Here is a 21,213-nt window from a genome sequence, read left to right as displayed (position 1 = left end):
TCCTTCCCTCCCCCTCGCCACAACAGACACCTTGTGAGGTAGGTAAGGCTGAGAGAGTTCTGAGGGAACTGTGACTAGCCCAAGGTCACCCAGATTTCATGTTGGTGGGGAAACCAACCCGGTTCACCAGATTAGAGTCTGCAGCTCATGTGGAGGAGTGGGGAATCAAACCCGGTTCTCCAGATTAGATTCCACCACTCCTAACCACTACACCACACTGGCTTGGATGGGAGACAACCAAGGAAGTCCAGGGTCGCTACACAGAGAGGCAACGGCAAACCACTTCTGAACGTCCCTTGCCTTGAAAGGGGTTGCCATAAGTCAGTGACTTGACAGCACATGGAAAGGAGATTGCCTGGAGTCACCTGCTGAGCTCATGGCTCAGGAGAGGTTTGGAAGGGGGACTTCTCAGCTCACACTCTTCTGCACTAGCTTTCCATGAAGGGTGGACTGGGAGGAGCAGATGGTCCAGGAAAAGGGCCCTGCCCCACCCTATCCTCACCCCTACTCTCCAAAGGAGGGAAGGAGGGAGAAAGAACCAGTCCTGCCAGCCCTGCATGGGTTGGTCACACACCTCCTTCCACACCCAGCTCGGGGCTTGGCAAACCCTGTGCACCTCCTTTCCTGCCCCGCAAGGGGCTTGGGCTCCCAGCTCCCAGAGGTAGTCGTTGCGACATGCGACGAGGGCTGCCAGTCACTTGGGGTCAGGCCAACCCTGATATGGGGTGTCCCTCTAGGCCATCGGCCCACCAGGACTTTTCCCTGTGGTTTTAATGGCCAATCTGCCCCAGCTCTTTGCGCTCATTGGACAAAAGCAAAACCCCACCTCAGTATTTCCGTTCTTATCACTTGATGAAGGCCCCAATAATTCCTTTTCAAATGATTTCCTTTTCAAAATCATTGCCCAGGATCTGTTATTTATTTATTTATTAATTCATTTTATACCCCATCCTCACTCCCTGGCCAAAGCCGAGCTCAGGGCGGTTCGCATCATGCAGCCCATACAATAATGAATGAATGGTTTTATTTGCATTTAGCCATAGGCCTTTACAAACATGTCAAGGATACCACAGATACATAATAAAAGGAAATACAAGGTTAATAAAATTTTGGATTGATAATAAATAAACATAATAAAACTATGCTAAAATATACATAATAAAACTATGTTAAAATTGATGCATACAGAGAAATAATAACTAAAAATTGCGGTGGTGTCCCAATTGGCCCATGGGACCTAGCAACCATTAAAATCAACTCAGAGGATCAGCTCTCTTAGCAACTATATTGGACCTTATTTTCTTTGGTGCCAGAGCACACAAGAAAGTCCTATACGAAACAAACCCATCGGTGACTTTTAACAAAAATACTAATTTCTCGGCACTAGGACAAATGTTAAGGCCAGAAACCAACCCGGCAAGAAATTTAGCCCTGGGTTCCACATATAGAGGGCATTCAAATAAGCAGTGGTATAAGTCCTCCAGAGCAGACATTCCTCAGATGCAAAAACAATGATCTTTTGGATTTCGGCAATAATGCCCGGTCAATACAGCCATTGGCAGTTTGAAACTGTAGGGACGTAAAGGCTGCTCTAAGCTTTGGATTTGGTATATTGGCTAAACAAGAAGCTCTAAGATAGTCAGTTTTGTAAAGTTGAAACCAAGGAGCAGTTCCCGATTTCAGAAACTGTGTTCTGACCATCAGGGCATCAATCCATATAATAAAACCAATTGAATACAATAAAATCCTCATAATAAAACCCTAAAATATCAACTCAGCACAAATCAAAATAGATAAAATAGTGGATGGAAATCATAAGGCAAAAAACCAAACTGCTGCAGCTTACCAGCAGCCAGGATCTTGTAGCCTTCCTTAACCGTAGGCCTGGTGGAATAACTCAGTTTTACAGGCCCTGCGGGATTGTTTGAGATCTCGCAGGGCCCTGGTCTTGTAGGAGGACCACTGCAGAACACTATGCCACACTTTGAGAGACAAGACCACACTGCAGAGCCAAGCCAGGGCACCCTTCCACACTTCCTTACAGGCAGGCCATGCTCCTACAATGCGTCACACAGAACTGCAGCCATGCTACAAGCACATGGTAGGTTGTGTTGATGCCAGCCGCTGAAGCCCAACAAGGAACCAAGGACCTTTTTAAGCAGAGGCTAGATGGCCAACTGTCAGCAATGCTGATTCTGTCAACTTAGGCAGATCATGAGAGAGAGGGCAGGAGGGTCTGCATCAGTGTTTGGCTCTCGTGGCCCTTTCTTGCATGGCTAGGGTAATGCCGATCTCCACTTTTGAGGTCAGAAAGGAATTTTCTTCTGGACCAGATTGGCCAGGTTTTTTTTTTTTTTTTGCCATCTTCTGGGCATGGAGTAGGGCTTACTGGGCGTGGGGGGGGGAGGTAGTTGTGAATTTCATGCATTGTGCAGGGGGTTGGATGTCTTCTTCTTCTTCATTATGCAGGGGGTTGGAGTAGATGAACCTTCCAACTCTATGATTCTATGACCTTGAGTCCAATCCCATATATCGGGTAGGCCTTGAATCGCCTTTCCCAATCTGACCTCAAGAATGGCAGCCATTTATCCAGAATATAATGGAAACATTAATTTTATTTTTTTAGAAAAAGTACATAAGGAATTTTAATATCAATAATGACAGTGCTCCCTGAGCACTGAACACATCTGGTTTTGAATGAACCCCTCTCTATCTAATCTATCTATCTATAGAAAAGGAATTACCTTTATACAAAACCCATAATCTGTCGGAGCACTGTACATCTTCTTGCCAGCTATCAGTGAGAAGATATTGCTGTCTTCAAGGTCAGCTAACAACTGCAGGTGCCTTGGTTCCTGTGGGAATGTTTGAAAATGATTAAAAGGTAAACCTCAAGCCATGAAAAAGCATTTCCAGTTCATCTTGTAGAAGCAAAAAAATAATAATGCAAACACAAGAGGGCAGTACAAGTACATTAAAAAGGTTTCAATTCCAACTGTTTAAAATTATGCAAGAATTTGAACTATTAGATTATTCAACATAGGCTATAATTTTAAAAATTGAGATAGACTTGAAAAAAGATTTGGTTTTTATATGCAGACTCTCTCTACCACTTAAGGAAGAATCAAACTGGCTTACAATCACCTTCCCCTCCCCACAACAGACACCCTGTGAAGTAGGTGGGGCTGAGAGAGCTCAAAGAGAGCTGTGACTTGCCCAAGGTCACCCAGCTGGCTATGTGTGTAGGAGTGGGGAAACAAATCCAGTTCACCAGATTAGCCTCATGTGGAGGAGTGGGGAATCAAACCTGGTTTTCCAGATCAGAGTCCACCGCTCTTAACCACTATACCACACTGGCTCTTTGATCTTAGAGTGTATATATAGTAATTCCCTGCCAATCAAGTTGTGAATGTTAGGCACATGATCAACTCTTCCAAACCTGACCTTCCCAGTTTAACCTGGGTTCACCTATGACAGTGATGGTGAACCTTTTAGACACCGAGTGCCCAAACTGCAACCCAAAACCCACTTATTTATCGCCGAGTGCAAATGCGGCAATTTAACCTGAATACTGAGGTTTTAGTTTAGAAAAAACAACTCATACATTAACATCTTTTGCCTTAAAAGAAAAACACAATAGCAGAGCTTGCAATGATACAAACAACTTTTTATTGAAAGGTAAATGTTTGCATTTGGCATGCTGAAGCAGACCCTTCCCTCTCCCACTTGCAAACTCCACCAGCAAACGACCCCCCCCCAAACCCAGACTATGCAAACGGAAGCTGATTCCCCCCCCCCCCCGCAGCCATTTGAGCTTTACCACTCAAACCGCTGCGGCAGCTCTCTCTCTCTCTCTCTCTCTCTCGGCAGGCGGATGTCCTGGTGGGAGGGCTCGGGGAGGTGCAAGCACGCTCCGCAGGGCAGGCCACTCACGAGTAGGGAGGCCACTCACGAGTAGGTAGCCGGGGAGCACCAAGTGCAGCCGAGCTGCTGCTGCCGGGCGTGGGAGGGCCTCCGGAGGCGGCAGGCAGGCAGGCAGCTCCTGCCTCGGACCAAAAAAATTCCTGGGAACCACGAGGCACCCGGGAGGCTACAGTGGAGGTGGGTGGGGCAGAGCCGGAAAGGCCAGCGACTTGCAGGAAGAGCTAAGTCACGGCCTCAGCTCAGCGAGGGAGGGGCGAAGAGCAGCTGAGCCGCGGCAAGCCGGGCGTGCCGGCGGAAAGAGCGACGCGTGCCGGAAATGGCACGCGTGCCATAGGTTCATCAACACAGACCTATGAGGAGCAATTCAGCCATATGAATCTCACTCATTCTACATCTGATTTCCAACCCTTCAGGAATTCAGCTTGGATGGGCTGGTCTCTGTTGCGGAATGCCTTTCCTTTGGAAGGCTTGTTTAGCCACCACTGTAAGCTGCAAAGATCTTTCTACTTCAAACACGTTTAACTTAACTTGTATTGTATTACCAACCAGGCGTGCTGCTATTAAATCCACTGAACGGGTTGGATCGCATGATCTGTGAGCCTAACATCTTTGCCATATTCCACTCCCAGGAAAGTTGGTTGCTGCGGTCAGGGAACAGAAGAAACAGGAAGGGCGACTTCACCCCTTTCCCCATTACAGCTTCTCTGCCCTTCGTGGCTATTAGTCTTTGGGGTCCCACAAACCCAAGATTCAACTTTACAAGGTTGGAAAGGGCTTGCTGTGGTGGTGGAAAAATATGTGACCATGAAGTCACCTTATACTAAGATGACTGAAGACTTCAAAAAAAATGGGAATGCTATTTCGCATATGTTAAACAGAAAAGATAGATTGTTAGAGATAAAGAATAGTTTATAAAACTTACTATATAGGATAGAAGGAATTTTTTTTTAATGTAGACTATAAGAATAATGTATAGGATATTCGAAATGAAGGGACAGATTCCCCGAAGGAGTACAAACTGTGTGAATGTGTGTATATGTAATGTGTGTGTGTTTTTTTCTGAAAATGTTAATAAAATATCTAAAAAAAAAGAAGTCACCTTATACTGAATTTGTCCTTCAAGGTCAGTACTGTCCACACAGGCGGGCAGCAGCTATCCGGAATCTTAGGTAAAGGTCTTTCACATCACCTACTAACGGATCCTTTTAATTAGAGATGCCGAAGTTGAACTTAGGACGTTCTGCATCCCACGAAGATGCTCTACCACTAAGCCACAGCCCCATCCCTAAATGTACCTCCTTTTTACTGAATTAGACCCTTGGTCTACCTCATTCTTTCAACTGGAGATGCCGAGGATTGAACCTGGGACCTTCCGCATGCCAAGCAGAAGCTCTAATACTGATCGACAGTCCCTCCCCAGAAGACAGCAGCTTCTCTTGACAGATTGTGGGATTCTCTTGACAGAATGTACTCGTTTTTATTTCATTGGCAGAGAACTTCCCATTGGATTGTGCTCCAGTATACTACAGAAAGCTCCCAAATAAACAGTGACAGCTCGAAAGTCTAAAAAACAACCTGCATTAACTAACCTAAATAAAATTACCTTTGAAGATCCTTTTGTAGAGCAATAGAGTCCAGATCTCCTCAGACAAACATACAGCTTCTTCCACGACTTCCTCCCTAGTTCTTTCACATGCAAGAACCCTTGAATTTCAGGACAGCTACTGGAGTTTAAAAAATTCTGTTGGAGATTAAATGAAAACACTGAATTCTACAATTACAATAAACAAACGGATGCAACAGCAAATCATCAGACAGCATTATGCTGGGGGGGGGGGAGGTTTCAGGTTTTATTAGCAATACGCCACATGAAATGGAGTCAAATAATCCAGTAAAAAAGTGGAATTATCTGACCAAATCCCCCTCACTCCCAGACACTAACGACGGTAAATACCGCAAGAAGCTGATGGTTCAAGCGTTGCCACCACAACCTAAAGGACAGGGTTTGTAAGGATAGTAGGTCAAAATAAGGTGTGCATCAACTATGCAGCAGTGCACTAGGGGTTGATACCAAGGCCAGAATGCAGGATTTGGCTGGCCTCTGCTCCCTGAGAACCATACCTTTTGGTCTTTTATGCATGGCTGTTCCACTCGCCATCACCCCTCTGGCGACTTCGGGTCTTTGTTTGGATTATGCCTGCCATTTCCGACCATCAGAGGTCGCCTCGCTCTCCCCCTACTTTCCTCATGTTTTCAAGTTTGAGATAAAACAAGTCCCTCAAAATGCAGGCAAAATGTGGGGAAACAGAGGGGGAGAGCGAGGCGACCTCTGACAGTCAGAAACAGCATGCATAATCCAAACAAAGACCTGAAGTCATCAGAGGGGTGACCGCGGGGAAAACAGCCATGCATAAAAGACCTTTCATTGCACTCACACACTACTGTTTCTTTTAGATGAATGTCAACAAAGTAATGTGTGGAAGTGTCTCTTGAAGTTGCATTCAGACAATATGATAACTGTGGTTAGCCGACCAGATGTCAGTAACAAACCCCTGACTGCGTGTTGCCCGACATTTGTCCCTCCCTGCTGGGAGGCAGAGAGGAGGCCATTTTCCCTATGATGCCATCTGTGTTCAGGTGTGAGCTAAGAAACCCCAGTTTATTGAATTGTTTTCATCACAGTTAACTTGGGTTTGATCAATCCACAGTTTATCATGATGTCTGGATGCAGAGTCATTTGCATACGCATGCAGACCACGTATGGGATGGGACGTCTAACTTGTAATCTCCAACTACCACACCATTGCAGCAGATCATATAAACACAGAACACCAGTGTAGCCAAGACTACAACATTAAAAGAAGCACACAGAAGGCCATCCATTGAATGCTGGAAACACACACGGAAAGAGGGCGATATTCCTGCCCTGAAGATCAGTTTGTAAGAACGGCCTGAGACCTCTTTCTCTCTTCCTCTTTATTGTCACCAAGTTCTATCATCATCTTCAAAAGACACCACCAGCATATTGTTTACCTTTCCTGAGCCTCAGGAAACCTGGAAATTAGTCCTTACAGTACTACTGACATGTGTGAGTTTGGCAGCCTCTAGGAGAACCAGCGGCTTTACCACTGCCTGATTTTTATTGCCCTTTCTTTATATGAGAAGCAGCACCCAGCCAGAAACCTGCAATGATAGAATGGACCTACGATCTCTTTGTACCCAACAAACTTTCAACACAAGTCTGAGATTCATCTAAAAAGCTGAGCAGCAGTTTTTCAGCAGCTACCAGTCTTAAAAAGTATCCCCCCTACCCACCCCACAAATCTATTCAGAACTCTGCTTGACATGGGAAAATGGGAAAAACACCAAGCTCAGCTTTAAGAAGCGTGCTTAGAATACCTGCAAGAGTTGCGACTGTGGAATACAGCCGTTGGACTGCTGACCCCAAGCAACCATCTGCTCTGGAAAAAAGTTCTATGTGTGTAGGGACCAGAGGAGAGAGAGGGAAAAAAGAGATAATTTGACATTAAGGAGCATCTGATCCCTTTTTTGTCGGTCACAGTCTTTATTTCGATACGAAATCAGCTCTCTCTATATATAAAAGGTAAAGGAATTAAAATAAGATTAACAGGTGACAAATTTAAATCAAAAGAGTAGGCGATAAAAGAGGGGTGATGCCATCTATGGAGTAGGATGGTTAGTCTCAGTTTGCTGTTTGCATATCCCACTCGCCCGGAGACAAAATTTGGCTATCTCCTGGGAAGAGTCTGCGAGAAGAAGGGAAAAATAGAATTCCTTAACTCTTCCTGGAAAAACTGACAGGATGGGGACAATATACTCGGATCTAATATTATTATAGAAAAGGAAGTGCAGCAAGACATGTTCTATAAGATTCCACTTTCTCTGATTTGCATGGACAAAGTCGATGGGAAAGAGGAATGGGTAGTCTGGTTTCTCTTCAGATTGTATAAAACTTTAGTCTTTTTCTTTTCTTTTTTTACATTTCATGGCAACATCATGGGAATGGCTTTTCTGTGCACTCATCCCATGATGCTACAGCCATACTGAAAAGATGGAGTCCTATAGGAAGAGCTAGTTATGCAAACAGCCCATACAACTCGTAATTCATTAGTGCAATGCCTAGTCAGGTTTATTACACGACCTGAAAAAAGACTGATTGCGTGAGTACAAGACAAGGAATGGCTGAAGACAAATTCAGAGTGATCCATTGTCTATCACTGGTCAATATATTGATGGAATTACAGGACAACAGATCATAAGCAAAGATCAAAATGTCCCAAGAGCTTAGCCCTGGAACACATCAAGTCAGTCAAGAAGAAGAAGAGTTGGTGCCAGCGTGGTGTAATGGTTAAGAGTGGTCGTCTCTAATCTGGAGAACCGGTTGGCTTCCCCACTCCTACACATGAAGCCTGCTGGGTGACCTTGGGCTAGGTTTTTATACCCTGATTTTCTCTACCTTTAAGGAGTCTCAGACCAGCTTACAATCACCTTCCCTTCCTCTCTCCACAACAGACACTTTGTGAGGTAGGTGGGACTGAGAGAGTTCGGACAGAACTGTCACCCAGCAGGCTTCATGTGTCATGCAGGGAATTAAACCTGGTGCTCCAGATTAGAGGAGCCACTGCATGATGCTGGCATGTGCAGAATGCCTTCTCGTCATCACAACAAGCCTTCACAGACCAGGGATTAGGAGGGAGGGCTTCCAGATCAGAGAATACAGCTTTCAGGAAGGTGTGATCCTGGGCCCTCGTTTTAGAAATCTGGTTTAAAGACAAACACTCTGCAGCCCCGGTGGTGACACAGCAGCTCATCTGACTGGGCCGAACATCAAAACGAGCCTTGGATTACTCACCGTGAAGGCTCCTTCTGCTCTGGAGTATGGAGGTCATCAGCAAGATGGGTGTTTCTGATTCCCCTTGCTCAGGGAGGCAGGAACAAATTTTGACTTTCTGTCCCCTGGGGGAAACGCCCCCCCGCTTTCCAGTTGAAATACTTTCCGAGCTATAGGATCAAAACCTAAACTCCTTTTATTGTTTTAATATAAGACAGAAAGATAGCAAGAAGCACAACTGTAAGAAATAACAATAACGTTAGTAACAGTAGATAGTTAGAGCAATGTAACGCTATGATGCAATGCTGTAGGCATAACTAATATCTCAGCTATGAGTAGGGAAGATTCTAGGAACTATCGGACAAGCTGTTCCCTGTATGTAAGTTACAATTTGAAGGGTGGGCCAGATGACCTCCGTACTCCAGAGCAGAAGGAGCCTTCACGGTGAGTAATTCAAGGCTCGTTCTCGCTCTGGAGGAGGAGGTCATTTGCAAGATGGGACATACCAGAACTGTCCCCTGCCAGGGTGGGTTATAATTTTGGCAGGACGCTCTGCAGAACTCTATGGCCAAAGGCCGCATCTGCAGATGCGAAAAGGTTCAACTTATAGTGGTGAACGAATGTGGATGCAGAGGACCAAGTCGCTGCCTTACATATTTCCTCTAGGGACGCTTGTCTATGAAGGGCTGCCAATGTGGCGGCGCTCCTAACGGAGTGGGCAGTGATGCCCTGAGGTATGGCTAACCTACTGGAGCTATAGACCTGTGACATGCAAGACTTAATGGTGCGGCTTATGGCCACGCGCAACATGGATTTACCCTTATTAGGAGCCGATAAGTTAATAAACAGGGATTCAGAAGCCCTAATGGTCTCTGTGCATTTTATGTAAAACTTTGATGCTCTCCTCAGGTCTAGGGTATGCCACTCTTTCTCTTTTTGATGTTGAGGGTTGGGACAAAAAGACGGTAATACGATGTCTTGCTCCCTGTGGAATTTTGAATTTATCTTGGGAATGAAGGAGGGGTCCGGATGGAGGACCACCTTATCCCTATGGAAGGTACACAATTCTGGCCTAACTGAGAGAGCCCCGAGCTCTGATACTCGATGGGCCGAGGTGGCCGCTGTCAGGAATAAAACTTTCATTCTACAGACTTAGGTCTGTAGATTGCAGTGGTTCGAACGGCTCCTTAGTAAGAGCGGAGAGAACTAAATGTAGACTCCAGGTGGGGAATCTGTGCACCACCACTGGGGAAGTAAGGCTGACCCCTCTCAAGAAGGCCTTGACATGGGGATGCTTCATAATCTTGAATCCCGAAACCCTGGGCACCAAAGTGGCAATAGCTGCGAGCTGACGTTGAAGAGTGGCTGGCTTGAGACCCTGAAGGTGGCCATCCTGGAGGAAGGATAGCAAGTTGGAAATGCATGGCTTGAGTGGGTCAACCCGCTTGCGTCTGCACCATCGGACCCAGGTCTTCCAGGTAGTATCGTAGATGCATCATGTGGAGGGACGTCGGGAGGCTACGATGATATCTGCGATGGCTGGACCATAACCTAGGGCTAAGAGCCTGTAAAGGACCATGCAGTTAAATGATACCACCCCGGATCTGGGTGGAAAATGGGTCCTTGTCTGAGTAAGTCCTGTTGTACTGGTAAACGCCAGGGATCATGTACTGACATCTCCACTAGTGCTGGGAACCACGGTCTTCTCGGCCAAAAGGGGGCGACTAAGATGACCGATGCCTTTAGAAGTCTTATCCGCCTCAGTACCCTGGGGAGAGGAAGAGGGGGGGAGGCCTAGAGGAGAACCTGGGGCCACGAAGACAGCAGCACATCTGTCTCTTCCGCTTTGGGGTGGTAATAGTGGGTAAAAAACCTTGGAAGTTGGTGATTGGTCGCTGACGCGAAGAGGTCCACCTGCGGACAGCCCAGATTCTGAGATACAGTGAGGGAAAAAAGTATTTGATCCCGTGCTAAATTTGCCCATTTGCCCTTCGACGAAGAAATGACCAGTCCATAATTTTAATGGTAGGTTTATTGTAGCTGTGAAAGACAGAATAACAACAGGAAAAACCCCAGAAACCCAGAAGACAAAAGTCAGAGATTGATGTGCATTATAATGAGTGAAATAAGTATTTGATCCCCTATCAACCAGCCAGATTAGGGTTAGGGTTGGGGTTAGGGTTCTGCTGTCGACAGAAGCAATCAATCCATCAGATTCCAAACTAGCCACCATGACCAAGACCAAAGAGCTGTCCAAGGATGTCAGGGATAAGATTGTAGGCCTGCACAAGGCTGGACTGGGCTACAAGACTATTGCCAAGCAGCTTGGTGAGAAGGTGACAACCCTAACCCTAACTGTCAACCTCCCTCGGTCTGGGGCTCCATGCTCATGCTCGGTCTCATCTCATGGAGTTGCAGTGATCATGAGAACGGTGATGAAGCAGCCCAGAACTACATGGGGGGGGGGACTTGTCAATGATCTCAGGGCAGCTGGGACCATAGTCACCATGAAAACAGTTGGTAACACACTACACCGTGAAGGACTGAGATCTTGCAGAGCCCGCAAGGTCCCCTTGCTCAAGACAGCACATGTACAGGCCCGTCTGCAGTTTGCCAATGCACATCTGAATGACCCAGAGGAGAACTGGGTGAAAGTGTTGTGGTCAGATGAGACCAAAATCGAGCTCTTTGGCATCAACTCAACTCGCCGTGTTTGGAGGAGGAGGAATGCTGCCTACGACCCCAAGAACACCATCCCCACCATCAAACATGGAGGGGGACAAATTATGCTTTGGGGGTGTTTTTCTGCTAAGGGGACAGGACACCTTCACCGCATCGAAGCGACGATGGACGGGACCATGCATCATCAAATCTTGGGTGAGCACCTCCTTCCCTCGGCCAGGGCATTGAAAATGGGTCGAGGATGGGTATTCCAGCATGACAATGACCCAAAACACACGGCCAAGGCAACAAAGGAGTGGCTCAAGAAGAAGCACATTAAGGTCCTGGAGTGGCCTAGCCAGTCTCCAGACCTTAATCCCATCGAAAATCTGTGGAGGAAGCTGAAGGTTCGAGAGCTACACATCAGCCTCGAAATCTTACTGACTTAGAGAGGATCTGCAAAGAGGAGAGGGACAAAATACCTCCTGAGATGAGTGCAAACCTGGTGGCCACCTACAAGAAACGTCTGACCTCTGTAACTGCCAACAAGGGTTTTGCCACCAAGTACTAAGTCATCTTTTGCAAAGGGATCAAATACTTATTTCACTCATTATAATGCACATCAATCTCTGACTTTTGTCTTCTGGGTTTCTGGGGTCTTTCCTGTTGTTATTCTGTCTCTCACAGCTACAATAAACCTACCATTAAAATTATGGACTGGTCATTTCTTCGTCAAAGGGCAAGCAGGCAAATTCAGCAGGGGATCAAATACTTTTTCCCCTCACTGTATGTCGAGAAAGGCTTCCTGGAGAAGGGACTATTCGGACTTGTCCAGGTCCTGCCTGCTCAACCAGTCCGCTTGCCAAGTTGGAGATTCCCTGGATATGTTCTGCGGAGATGGATGCAAGATGAATCTCCACCCAGGATAGGATTAGTTTGGCCTCTTTGTGTAGTGTTAGGGAACAGGAACCCCCCTGTTTGTTTATGTGCGCCTTGGCTGCCACATTGTCGGTTCTGATTAGCAGGTGCTGGCCTGTTAGCTGATTTTGGAAATGCTGCAAGGCTTTGCAGATCGCTCTTATTTCCAGGGCGTTGATGTTCATGTGGCGCTCCTGTGAGTTCCACAGTCCCTGAGCCGGCTGGTCAAGTAGAGTGCCCCCCCCCCCAACCCGAGAGCGGTGCATCCATGAACAACTGGATCGGGGCAGGGTTGATGTACTGAAGATCCTTGGACAGATTGTAGGGACATGCCCACCACTTGAGACTGGACCAGACTGCCTTGGTCAAGATCAATCGTTTGAATGCTTTGAATGAGATATCAGTCTGATACGGTCGAAGAAACCATTGCAGAGGCCTCGAATGGAATCTGGCCCACCGCACAGCAGGGATGCTGGAAACCATAAGGCCCTGAAGCTTTGCCAGGGTCATAAGATGAGGTAACACAGAAAGAAGAATGGACTTGGCCATGGATGAGATTTTGGATATTTTGTCCTCCAGAAGTAGTAGAGTATTCGAGACTGTGTTGATGTAGACCCCTAGGTGGAGTAGATGTTGAGAAAGAAGAAGGTGGCTCTTCTCCCTGTTCATCAGGAAGCCATGGGTCTCTAGCAGATTCAGGACCATCTTTGTGTGACTGCAGCAAAGCTCTCTTGTTGATGCGCATATCAAAATATCGTCCAGATAGGGGTGGACTCTTATTCCTTTTCTGCAGGCCAGGGCTATCAAGGTCACCAGAACCTTCGTGAAGACCCGGGGGGCTGAAGATAATCCGAAGGGGAGGGCCCAGAACTGAAAGTGCCTGTTTTGGAACCGGAAGCGAAGGAATCTCCGATGCGGAGGATGTATCAGGATATGGAGATAAACCTCCTTTAGATCTATAGATGTGAGGAAGTCCCCCGGTCGTAGAGCCTCCGAGACGGAGCGAAGGGTATCCATCCTGAAACGACGCTTGCGAATGAATTTGTTGAGGAACTTGAGGTCGAGAATAGCCCTCCAATCTCTGTTTTTCTTTGGCACTGTAAAGAAGAAGTAGACTCCCAACAATAGCTTCACTGGACTGACCTGTTCGATGGCCTGTATATTGATAAGCTGTTGGATGGCTGCTGCTGTCCTGCACAGTTTTTCTTTGTGAGGCCTGGTGATGCCACCATGCGATCTGGAGGGATGGAGACAAACTCCAACTGATATCCCTGAGAGATTATTTGATAAACCCAGGCATCTGGGTGGGAGGTTTTCCACTGAAGGTGGAACTGACATAGCCTGCCCCCCACAGGCTGGGGAATGGCATCACTGCTTTGAAGGTCTAAAGGGCTTGTCCCGTTTATCGGCCTGAGAGTTGGGGAACCGAGGGGGCCTGGAGTAACGACCTCCCTTTCGAAAGGAGCCCCTGTATGAGCTCCATTGGTTTCTCCTGTGATCTGGTCTAAAATGGGACAGGGTGTGAAAGGAACGAAAGGAGCCCTGTGGCAAAAAACCTTTTTGATCCTTGCGAAAGCTTTTGGGCAAGGCTTTTTTAAAAATCTTTTGTCTCTACTAATATTTCATCAAGTTTGTCCCCAAATAGCCTTTTGCCCTGGAAAAGATACCCCATTAGGACCATTTTAGACCTGTGCTCCACCTGCCAGGGGCGGACCCACAGAGCCCTTCTAGCTGCAGCTGTAGTAGACATGGTTCTAGCAGAGAAGGCCATAGTGTCTAAGGTGGAGTCGGCCAAAAAGGACACCACCTTAAGGATCCTGGAGTCCCCTTCTAGGACACTTTTGTTATCTTCAGGAATAAGCTGGCCCAATTTTCTCGTTCACACAATTGCCGCTCTGGACACGAGCGGAGAAGTAATGGATGCTTGAATAGCCCATGCGGCTGCATCGTGGGATTTTTTGCAGGCCAAATCAGCCTTCCGGTCTAACGGATCTTTAATAAGTCCCAGACCCTCCTCTGTCACTAAGTCTGAGGAGTGTAGTGCTGCAACAGCAGAATCCACTAGGGGGACCTTGAGGGTTTCTGCTGAATTGCTGGCTATGTTGTAAAGCTTTTTGATCACTGCAGGGGGTTGGCGAGACACCAGGGGCTTTTCCCATTCTGCCTTTATGATGGACAGAAAATAATCTGGGACAGGGACCACCCGATGGGGAATGTTATGAATATGAAAGAACTCCTTGGAGCCTACTTGTTTCCCCTGAGGCTGAGATTCAGAGCCTTCATTTAAATCAAGGGCAGCTAAGGTCTTAGTCAGCAAAGACTGATAGTCCTCAGAGCTAAAGAGCCGAAGCTGCTTTTCCTCTGTACTAGGTTCTTCTCCCTTGGAAAATTCCCCTTCCTCCCTCTCGTCTTCACAAGAAGCAGGAGAAAAGGTGACTGTAGTTGTGGCTGTCTTAGAGGGGGGTGGGCTTTAAGGGCTGCCTTGGTAAGCCACTGATTTCCTTCTTGCCTTTGGATCCTTTGGGGCGGTTGGGAACTAGTCCCTTCCCCTGGATCGCTAATAGAAGGCTCAGACTGAGAGCCACGAGAGGAAGGGGGCGGGGAAGAAACCTGCACTGCCCTAATGCCTTCAACAAAGGCGTCTTTAATGAGGGCAGAAAGCTCGGCTTTAAGGGAAAGAAATCCCGCCGCTTCTAAGGAAGTTAAGGAAGTGAGCGTGTTACCCTCCGAGGAGGGAGTTTGCGCCTTACTGGCCGTTGTGGTCTCCGTAACGGTCACTAGAGGCTGGGAAGCCACAGGAGCCACCACGGGCTCCGGTTCCCCATCCGAGGATAAGACGGAATGGGCAAGAGATGCAGGGAGCAGGAGGCGCGGCTTTTTTGCCGCCCTTGGAGTCATCAGAATCGACTCTCTTCCTCTTAGAGGAAGCATCTCTCTTCTTCTTGCCCTTCCCCTTAGAGCCACCAAGGTGGCTGCCAGGGGGCTGTTCTTGGGCTTGCGAAGCTGGGGCAAGCAGACTTGGGTCCAAGTCTTCCTGAGCTACTGATCGGGTCGGCTATCTGCCATTTTGTTTTGATGACTAGACAGCCTAAATCAGTGAAAAGTAATGAGAGACAGAGAAGGCTAAGTAGGAAGACAGGCAATAGATTTAGTTAACAGTAAAGTGATAAGAATGGTAAAATGGTAGAAATAGAGAAACAAAGAAGTTCTTTCTAACTAAGAATGCAGAGAGCTGCACAGAACAACTGCTCTCCCGTCGCGAGGCAGGAAAGAACTGGAAAGGGGGGGGCGTTTCCCCCAGGGGACAGGAAGTCAAAATTTGTTCCTGCCTCCCAGAGCAAGGGGAATCGGAAACACCCATCTTGCAGATGACCTCCTCCTCCAGAGCGAGAACAAATGATGTTTGCACCCGGCCCAAATGATGCTTGCACCAGGCACCCGGCGCTATCAGTTCATAGCGCACCCAAAGGTATCCCATGCAGGGTTGACTCTGGTCCCAGACACATCCTAAGGAACTCTCAACATATTAATTTGTACATGTCTGCACTTATGTTTTTAAGCTACTGGGAAAGGGTAGAAGTGAAAACAGATTTGAACAACTCATGTACGACTCTCTCCTACCTTTGCCACTGACAAGGAAGAGGAAGAGGAGGAGTTGGTTTTTATATGCCAACTTCCTCTACCACTTAAGGAAGTATCAAACCGGCTTACAATCTCCTTCCCTTCCCCTCTCCACAACAGACACCTGTGAGGTGGGTGGGGCTGAGAGAGCTGTGACTAGCCCAAGGTCACCCAGCTGGCCTCATGTGGAGGAGTGGGGAAACAAATCCAGTTCACCAGATTAGCCTCCGACGCCCCAAACCACCGTTCTTAACCACTATACCACACTGGCTGGGATAAGGCTGTCAACCACTGTTGTCTATGACAGCTTGTCTAAACGAAATCTCCAAGGCTCAGAGGCCACTGTGGGAGGGAAGGCAGCAGGACTGGGGAAACAAGCCCAGTTCACCAGATTAGCCTCTGCCGTTCATGTGGAGGAGTGGGGAATCAAACCCGGTTCTCCAGATAAGAGTCCACTGATCTTAACCACTACACCACGCTGACTCTTAACTGCTACATACAGGCTTAACTGCCACAATACAGACTTCAGCAGCCTGCAAGAACTAGCAATATATGACTAGAGGTATCACAGTTCTCTTCTGAATTATTCACTTCCCAATAACTGACTGGCCTGCTTTTTGGACAAGCTAAAGAAGGAAGACCCCTGCCCTTCTACAGAGTTTAACCTGGGTGAACAAGTAAGCCAAAGAAGATTCCACTGGGTTTTACAACCACCTGCCACACAAGGCCATACAACTTGCTTTGGAGGAGTAGGTTAAACAAGCCCAGTTCACACCAAGCTCTCAAGTCCGACAATTGTTTCATCTTGCCCCATATTATGTATTGCGACCCACAGCTGCTATCCAAGGTCAAAAACAGAGAGAGGACTCTTCCAGACTTTGCGAGATCCTTGTAACTGGAGATGCCAGTGATCGAACCTGGGCTCTCCTGGATGCAGAGAGTATACTGTGCTATCACCATATACAAAGATACAGTAGGGTATCTTCATACAGTACGGTATCTTCATGAATCTCAGCAACAGTTGAGGACAATAAAAATTCCTCATAAAAAGGAGAAATAGCGGTTGTGGGAATCTATCTTCTGTAAATAGTGAAATAGGATTCCTTATAGCTCTAGACCCGTGTTGGCGAACCTATGGCACGTGCGTCGGACTTGGCACGCGGAGCCATCTCTGTGGGCACGCGGACCGCTTCAAAGCCCCCCCTTCCGCGACTCCCCGCCACCCAGCTGGCCTGCGGGGGCAAAGCCCCCCCTTCCCTGACTCCCCGCCGCCCAGCTGGGTGACTTTTAGAGACCTAGTGCCCAGCTGTTCAAAGACATGTTGGCACTTGGCGATAAATAAGTGGGTTTTGGGTTGCAGTTTGGGCACTCGGTCTCTAAAAGGTTCGCCATCACTGCTCTAGACTGAGTGAGCTGCTGCCTGGGGAAGAAACAAACAAGGTGGAGCGACCTCCTTTGCCTACCTTTCTGAGGCCTAGGTAGGACTGGCCCTGGACCCGGGGAAGCAGGAGCACCACATTAAGTTAGGGTTGATATAAATTTGATTCTTTAAAGGAAGGGGGATGTTAATTGTGTGTGAACTCTAAAACTGTGGTCCCAACACCTCCCCGCCCAAATCTGTACAGTGACTCTACATGAGGAAACACAAGAATGCAATACTCACCACAGGATTTTTAAAAAATTCATATTTTGCATAATTCTTCCTGAACAAAAATTTACTTTCGCTTCCCATCATGGATTCAACTTGAACAACAAGTTCATGATCCTCTATGCACCGCTCTGTAAAGAAGAGACAAAAGATTATTGTTGTTTTTTTTTTAAAAAAAAAAACAGGGCTACTTTCAGAGACCACATTCTATATTGCCCATCTCGGAACTCCAGACATTGGTTTGGAGTCCTTGCATTTTGCAGAGGATTGTGTGCTACGCTTAGATCGCCTGGGGTGCTCGCCAACTCCTTTGGGCTTCCCCGGATTGGCGTAGGATCTGAGAGTGCTCCAGAGCACCCTCAACACCCCCATAATCTGTGTCTTGCAGAAAATGATCGGTAACAACTAGCAAGCTGCCCTTCTGCGAACCTTACGCATTATTTTCTCCTTGAGGAATCCTTTCTAAGGAACTACAAAGTTCCCCAGCACACAGTCTGAAAACCTCTATTCATAAACCGCTTATGAAACATTCAGTTCAGTCCTCTGTTGCCCTTATACATGTTTTCATAATTCAACAATAATTATATAGGTGGAGAGCTTAGACCCTAAAGTACATGGGGATTGAGGAGATCAGCTGTGGTTTAGGTTTTGCATCCCTAAAGGAAGTGCAGACAGCTATGAAAAAAGATCAGTTTATACCACTCAAGTTGTACCATTTGTAAAACTTTCCCCCCCAAAAAATAGCGCTCAAAGTTGCAGGTAGGCAACGACAAGTTTGAATGCTCTCAACACTTCTCTCTCTCTCTCTCTCTCTCTCTCTCTCTCACACACACACACACAGAAGGAGAGTCTAGGCTCAATCCTTTTCTTTGCAATGCGGTTTCACTAGAATCAAGAAATAGTATTTTTCTCTAGCTTTTGCAGATGACTTATTACTCATTCTGGAAGACCCAAATCAATCTATAGATACCCTGTTGGATAAATTGAAACAATATGGAGAAGTCTCAGGATTTAGGATTAATCAAGACAAGACTCAGATATTGTTTAAGAATCTTTCTAAAGAAGAACAAAAAGACTTTATAAGTATTACAAGATGGGAGAAAACAAACAAAATAAAGTACTTAGGTATTTGGATTACAAATAAAAGTAAAGACTTGCTAGTTAACAATTACGTTAAACTATGGGAATCAATTAAACAAGATATGATATCATGGTCCAATAAAGCCATCTCATTTTTGGGCCGCATTTCAGTAGTGCAAATGAATATTCTGCCAAGACTGTTGTTTTTGTTTCAGAATTTACCAATAGTAACACAAACAAAATACTTTGATGTTTGGAGGAAGGACTTATTGAACTTTATTTGGCAAGGGAAAAAATCTGGAATTGCCTATAAGTATTTGGTTGACTCTAAAGAGAGAGGAGGATTTGCTCTTCCAAACTTTAAACTATATGCGGAAGCATCGGCTTTGGTATGGCTAAAGGATTGGATACAATTAAAGAATACACGCTTACTGGATTTAGAAGGTTTTGATAATAGATTTGGGTGGCATGGTTATTTATGGTACAATGGTAAAGTGTATTTGCTCCCAGTGATCCCCCACTTTCATGGCGACTCCGTTTGTCCGTTGGTCAACTGCCCCCCCTTAAAGCCACTACCATCCATCTGGGTGAATTGAATGGGTTGGGGTAGGGTGACGGCTTTCACTTTCAAAGCCTTGAAGCTGTCCTCATTAATTAAAGTACGGGGGCACCCAGAGTCAACTAAGTCCAAATACATTGTGTCCTCCACATCTCTTACCATTAATGGAGGTTTTGTTTGTATGGGCACAAGGGTCTGCGGTGGTCATTCAGTTGACTGGTCACCCGTTGGGACCAGGTTCAGGGCCGAAACCTTTTGGGTTTCCTCTTTGTCCGAGGAATTCTTGTCTGGGACGGCAGCATTTATAATCCAAGACCCGGAGGGGTCAAATGATGAGACAGCGAGATCCATGGCAGGAGATGTCGCAGGAACCTTGCATCCACTGACGGTTTTCCGACGGCAGCTTCCTCCCTTGCGTTCCGGACTCTCCTGGTGGGGACTCGAGTTTGACCGTTCGGATTGCACCAGGCAGTCTGCGGCAAAATGGATCCATTGGCCTCGGTCAGTCACGGGAGCCATCCTCCATGGCTCTCTGTCTGGACAGCTCTCTGTCTGGACAGGGAGAGATTTTGCCGCAGGCATTCCACTTCTTCCGTGAGCAGAATCCAGTCTTCAAGTGTAGGTGGATCCCTCTGCATATAAGCCCAGTACAGCACTTCAGGATGCAATCCTTCTCGGAAGTTCTGTACCCGGGAGGCTTCGCTCCAGTCCACAATTCTACTAGCGAGCCGTTGGAACTCGCTGGCATACTCTCTGACTGACTTAGTACCTTGGCGCAGTTGAAGATTGGCAGCCTTAGCTTTTTCACTTCGGAAAGGGTCTTCGAAGCGTCTTCTTAGCGCCCACATAAAGTAATTTACGGTCTGAACGGGTCGGGTCCGCCGCCGCGCCTTCCAAGAGGGACGAGACAAACCTAACCCGACTGTCTTCTGTGGGGAAGGTATGTCCACTTGATGCAAAAAGCAGGGAAGAGTTTCATCAGAGCCATCATAAGTCATTGGCAGGGCAAACGGTGGAGGTAAGGGCTGTGCCCACAGTTGCATGTACGCTCCTGGTAGTCCCGGCGCTGCAGGCATTGCCCCAACGCCTCTGGGCAGCGGAGCGGGTCCCCCCGCTCTGGGCTGCGACCCCCTTGGTTGCCGTGGCGCCAAACCACCAGGCGGTGGCACCCCCGGTTGTCCTGGCGCCCCAGGTAATCCCGGTGCCGGCTGGGGTGTTCCAGGTAGTCCTGATGCTCCCGTCCGGAGCCCCTCTGGCTGGGGTAATCCTGGCTGTGGAGCTAGGGGGAGCGGAGCAGAGGTCCGCTGCGACCCTCCTGACGATGGTTGGAGTAGCTCTCCTGGCTGACCTGGTTGTCCAGGCGGCAGCGGGGCTGGTGCAAGAGTTTGCACCTGCTGCATCTCGCCTAAGTCCTGCCACATTAAATCCATTTGATTCTGCATCCGAGCCATGTGCTCCTGCAACGCCTGGTGTTGAGTCTGTAGACGTTGGACTTCGCCTGTGGCCTCCCTGCCCGGAAGGTCTAAAATTGAGGGTATCGTCCAGCCCCCTTCACCCATGTCAGGCGTTGCCGGACTGTTGGGCTGCGCTCCGGATGCCTGCACGTCCGCCAGCGCCTCCAGCTCGGTGGCCCGGGCATCGACCGCTTCAGCAAATGATCGATCCATCTCTTGGCGAAAACGGGGTTGAGTAGGACCTGCCATCTCCACTCGTTCCCCCATGAGGGATAAGGGTACGGGATCGGGGCCCTCCAGGAGGGATTCGTTACCCCTGGCTGCATTCTCACTCACGCGGCGCTACCGATCCAACAGTCTGTCCCTACTGTCCCTCAATCTCTCTGCGCTGTGTTGCCGGCAAGATTCCTTCCACTGCGGGGTTCGGGAACTCCTGTCTAGGCTTCAATGTCGCCTAGGATCCACCTCCACATCCGTGGCCTCTCCCAAGCTCACA

At 47.6% G+C, this 21,213-nt stretch overlaps 1 protein-coding gene across 1 annotated transcript in view; it reads right to left on the bottom strand.

Annotated features, from left to right (window-relative positions):
- GRB10 (growth factor receptor bound protein 10) overlaps nucleotides 1–21,213 on the bottom strand; it is a 203,816-nt gene that overhangs the window by 11,860 nt on the left and 170,743 nt on the right. Inside the window, exons 7-10 of the mRNA XM_056857419.1 lie at nucleotides 17,640–17,755; nucleotides 7,324–7,398; nucleotides 5,528–5,665; nucleotides 2,745–2,855 (exon numbers count right to left, since the gene is read on the bottom strand). Coding sequence (XP_056713397.1) covers nucleotides 2,745–2,855; nucleotides 5,528–5,665; nucleotides 7,324–7,398; nucleotides 17,640–17,755 — 440 coding nt within the window. The remainder of the gene's footprint in view (nucleotides 1–2,744; nucleotides 2,856–5,527; nucleotides 5,666–7,323; nucleotides 7,399–17,639; nucleotides 17,756–21,213) is intronic.

This window comes from Euleptes europaea, chromosome 11 (assembly GCF_029931775.1).
Source record: "Euleptes europaea isolate rEulEur1 chromosome 11, rEulEur1.hap1, whole genome shotgun sequence".
Classification (NCBI taxonomy): Eukaryota; Metazoa; Chordata; class Lepidosauria; order Squamata; family Sphaerodactylidae; genus Euleptes; species Euleptes europaea.
The sequence above is the reverse complement of the archived record's forward strand: the minus strand, read 5'-3'. Positions and strand labels throughout refer to the sequence as shown.